The sequence below is a fragment of the Nannobrachium achirus genome (genome assembly GCF_963921795.1).
Source record: "Nannobrachium achirus genome assembly, chromosome: 16".
Lineage (NCBI taxonomy): Eukaryota > Metazoa > Chordata > Actinopteri > Myctophiformes > Myctophidae > Nannobrachium > Nannobrachium achirus.
In genome coordinates, this window is record NC_137823.1 from 49,662,415 (window position 1) to 49,667,229 (window position 4,815).

The 4,815-nt window shown below is 47.9% G+C and overlaps 1 protein-coding gene across 1 annotated transcript; it reads right to left on the reverse strand.

Moving 5' to 3' along the window:
- Positions 1-592: 592 nt before the first annotated feature.
- LOC308300439 (ATP-dependent RNA helicase DDX39A-like) lies at positions 593-1,884 on the reverse strand (the record flags this gene model as incomplete). Its single annotated transcript, XM_080744279.1, has 1 exon — positions 593-1,884. The coding sequence occupies exon 1, from the start codon at positions 1,877-1,879 to the stop codon at positions 593-595; it is 1,287 nt and encodes a 428-aa protein (XP_080600405.1). The 5' UTR covers positions 1,880-1,884.
- Between the last annotated feature and the right edge of the window lie 2,931 nt (positions 1,885-4,815).

A 4,815-nucleotide genomic window follows, 5' to 3' on the forward strand; every position in this document is an offset into this window, starting at 1 on the left:
ATGTCACCAGACTCACCACTCTATCCTCTCATGAAGCACCACAAGCTAAACATCAACATGACAGACATATACAGATATCTCCATATATGGGCATAAATGCACACAGGCAAACAGATGGTCAAAACGGGTCCTATGACAACAGGTATAATAGGGTTTGCATTAAAAGGTGGGGCATTCATTCCCTATTTACATCGTTCCCGAGTATGCCAGTCTCTGACCTATAGACGCTCTGCCGCCCGAAAGTGAACCATGATTTGGGAATGTTGTGGCGTCACTGGCTATACTTCACCTGATAACTTTGACCATTAACATTTTGTATTGTCTGTCTGTCTGTCTGTCTCTGTCTGTCCCCTTTTTTATTTATTTATTAATTTTTTTGCAATTTTATAAAAAGGTATGGTTTCAGACCAAAAGAATAAGTCACGGTAATGAGAAATTAAAACTTGAAAAAACCAACAACATTAAAATAAAAAGGTTTGGTGAACATAATTGACAAGCAGGAGCCTTGAACAGTAAGAGGATTTTACTTCTTAGTACAAGAAGACACCAAGAGATTCACAAGAAGGAGAAGTCTTTTCCCTGGACCGACTACTCATCTGGACTGCTCAATGTAGGTGGAGATGTCGATCTTCTCTGGAAGTTCAGCCACGTTGACCTCAAATCGGTCCTGCACATCGTTCAATGTCTTGGCGTCTGTCTCATCAGACATAAAAGTGATGGCCAGACCTTTGGTACCAAACCTACCCGCACGGGCCACCCTGTGCAGATAAGTGTCGGAATCTTCTGGCATGTCATAGTTGAATACGATGTTGACACGCTCAATGTCCATCCCTCTACCGAAGAGGTTGGTGGCCACCAGGATCCGACTCTGGAAATCCTTGAACTGCTGATAGCGGGACAGCCTCTCCTCCTGAGCCATTCCTCTGTGGATGGCAATGGCAGGGAAATTCTGTTCCACCAAAAGCTGGGACAATGCCGCGCAGCGTTGGACTGACTTGACAAAGATCACCACCTGGTTGAATTCCAAAACATCAAGCAGGTCAAAAAGTTTGCGATTCTTCTCTCTGTCCTTCAGTTTGCAGTAATACTGCTGAAGGCCGTGGAGTGTTAGCTTCTTCTCATCATCCACAAACACCTCCATGGGATCCTGCATGAACTTCCGGCAGACTGGTCGGATCTCTTTGCTCAGGGTAGCGCTGAACATCATACACTGCTTCTCGTGGGGTGTAAGCCTAAAGATGTCTTGCATGTTACGTCTCATGTCTAGCTGCTCCAGCATCTTGTCGCACTCATCCAGGACAAAGTGCTTGACGTTCTTCAGGTTGAGGGTGTTGTTCCGGATTAGAGCCAGGATGCGACCCGGTGTCCCCACCACAATGTGGGGGCAGTTCTTCTTTAGCACATCCTCATCCTTCTTGATGGCCAAGCCACCGAAGAACACCGCCACCTTCACAGTGGGCATATACTTGGAGAAGCGCTCGTACTCTTTGCTGATCTGGAAGGCCAGCTCTCGTGTGTGGCACATGACCAACACCGATACCTGTCTGTCAACTGGCTCAATCTGCTGCAGTGTGGCCAGCACAAACACAGCCGTCTTGCCCATACCAGACTTGGCCTGGCATAGGATGTCCATGCCAAGAATGGCCTGAGGGATACATTCATGCTGGACTTCAGAAGGATGCTCGAAACCACAGTCGACAATGGCACGGAGCAGCTCTGGTTTGAGCAGGAAGTCTCTAAAGCCAGAGCTGTGGATGGAGACGTATGAACCCTTCACTTCTTTCTTGCCGGCCGGGGTGGCACTTTCTGTGGTTGGTCTTTGACGCTCCTCATCTTCTTCATAGTCGAGCAGCTCGTTGTCAGCATCATTCTCAGCCATTGTGTCTGTCTAGTTCACGGTGCTCAACTAAACCTCTCTGCAAAGCTCTCAAACTTGAACCACCTGTCTGTGTCTCTTTTATGCCCATACTGTATGGAGTTCTGAGTCACGCATACCCAAATAAGGAGTACAAGCCAGACTATGACATCATATTGATGACATCAGCGCATTCCATAATGGGGATTTTAGCGACATATATGGAGATACGCAACTTCACGTCATGTGGGCAGTTGATAGGTAGCCACTGAATATTGGTACTCCATATGTGGAGATATTACCATATATGGAGATACCGACGCAGCTCACTAAGTCTGACCTTACGAGCTCCATATTTGGACCCGGACGAGATATATCCCCATATATGGAGACAGCTCCATATATGGAACCGGCAAAGACATCTAGCTGCTGACATCAGTATGACGGGTTCTGATGTCACAAGTACACAGACGGTTGCTATATAAAGGGTGACTATCAGAGAGCCCATAGCCTTCCGTACGAGTCGGGATATCTGACCTTACAACCTAGATATCTCATAAGCATAAGGGTTGACATCTTGGTTAAGTTCTCACCGGACACCACTGCGGCGGGTCCTAATCCTAGATAACCAGTCCCTTTGAGTAGTATTTACACTGCGCTTCACCGATACACAAGCTGAGTTTAAAGTCGGATGGTCATTTCTGGACAACCAGATCTCAGTACAGTATATGCCTATATACGGGCATATCGGTGGGATCGGTGGTTGTGGACAAGGTGAGTGTTGGGCGTGAGTGTGTGTGCTAAGACTGCTTCTCCCTCCGGTTGGTTTTAGCTGACTGGGCACAGTGATGAGAGCTGGCCAGTGAGACACTGTAATTGGCCAAGGTTCTATTTTCTACACCTCTCTCACTCTCACTTTCTCACTGTGTTCCTGTCTCCTTCACTCAGCACCGCAGTGTTGTCAGTCCCAACGGGAATTGTATTGTAGGTACACTTCCTCCTACACACACACACACACACACACACACACACACACACGCACACACACACACACACACACACACACATACACACACACACACACACACACACACACACACACACACACACACACACGCACACACACACACACACACACACACACACACACACACACACACGCACACACGCACATGCCGAAATGTGCCCTGGGACTGGAATATACGACGACAGACACATCCTCTCAAGCACACTCATTTGAGCACACATCGGCACGAACACACAAACCCCAAATCCAAAGATTTACAGACTCAGGAGCATGTGAGGGTGCTTGGAGGGTGCAGAGTCACACACACACACACACACACACACACACACACACACACACACACACACACACACACACACACACACACACACACACACACACACACGCATGCATTCACGCACGCATACACGCATTCTGGCATCAGCTATGGGCATGTGCCTGTGTGTAGTATATACGTGTGTGTGTGTGTGTGTGTGTGTGTGTGTGTGTGTGTGTGTGTGTGTGTGCGTGCGTGCGTGCGTGCGTGCGTGCGTGCGTGCGTGCGTGCGTGCGTGCGTGCGTGCGTGCGTGCGTGCGTGCGTGTGTGCGTGGGTGGTGTAGTGTGGTGCTCATTAGCCTATGATAGATTCAGTGAGCTTGACTTTCAGGCCCAGGGAAAGCCTTGAGGTATGGTGCGCCGAATAACAAGATATAGTGTGTGCATGCGTGTGCACGTGCGTGCAGCCACACACACACACCCAAAGGAAACACCACCAATAGTTTGTATAGATCATTGCATTCTCTCAGTGAGTTGTGAATCTCAAAACAATCTCTTTCCAACCCTCGCCTGTCAAAGGAACACTTTGATATACAGGTGATGGAAACAGACAGCATGTCACTTAGTCGATTCCTGTCTCTTCCCCGTGCTGGTTTCTGAGTGTTGCTGTCATTTAACCACAACATGAACCCTAGCATTTGTGGGAATGTCATAATAACAGGAGAACATTCCACGAAAATAGTAGATCGCCTATTTTTGCCACAGACATTTGGTGTAGAGGGAAAAGAGGAGGGGCCAAGTATGGACCTCTGGGGGACCCCCACTCAACTTGCCTCAATGCACGTGCATGCCTGTTGCACCTCTCTTGCACTGGCACCTTTGTATTCCAGATGATGATTGTCAATACTGTTGACAATACTGATATGGTCACATGTCTGTATATATTAACAGTCCCTCTCTCTCTGACACACACACACACACACACACATCACACTCCTATCCCAAGAAGAAGTTTTTTCTCGCATTGTGTCACATTCCAGGCGAAGCGTTGCTTTGCGCCCGCACGTGCTCAAGGCAGGGGTTACTATTTTTGAGTGTGGGAGAGAGAGAGAGAGAGCCGCAAGTGACAGTGGCGTATCAGAGGAGAGGTGCTTTTCCCCAAAGATGCTCATTGCCGGAGCCTGTGGAAAGGAGAGGGGGTAGAGAGAGAGAGCATGGTTTATTTATGAGAGATTCGGAGTCAAGAACAGCTTCAAAGTGCAAAGATGGAAGGATAGTGAGGCAAGGATGACTGTATTCATGAGGAGAGCGGTGTGTGTGCTTGCATGCGTGTGCACGTGCACACACTTCTGACTATCAGGTCTATCATTTTTCATCTAAAGTCAGAAACATGGACAGTAGACATAATGGCAGTCACTGCAACGGCCGTTGTTGCAGTCAATGGTGGGAAAAGTACTCAAATGTTTTACTTAAGTAAAAGTATCAATACTGCAATGTGGAAATACTCTGTTAGGGTGACCTCACACCAAAGTACCTATGAGAGTGGAATCCGCGTTCCGCCAATGCATTTCAATGAGAGTGAAGCGGTTTCATGCCAGCAGAGGATTTCTGCAAAAAACGCTCCCTTCTCATTGAAATGCATTGGCGGAACGCGGATTCCACTCTCATAGGTATTTT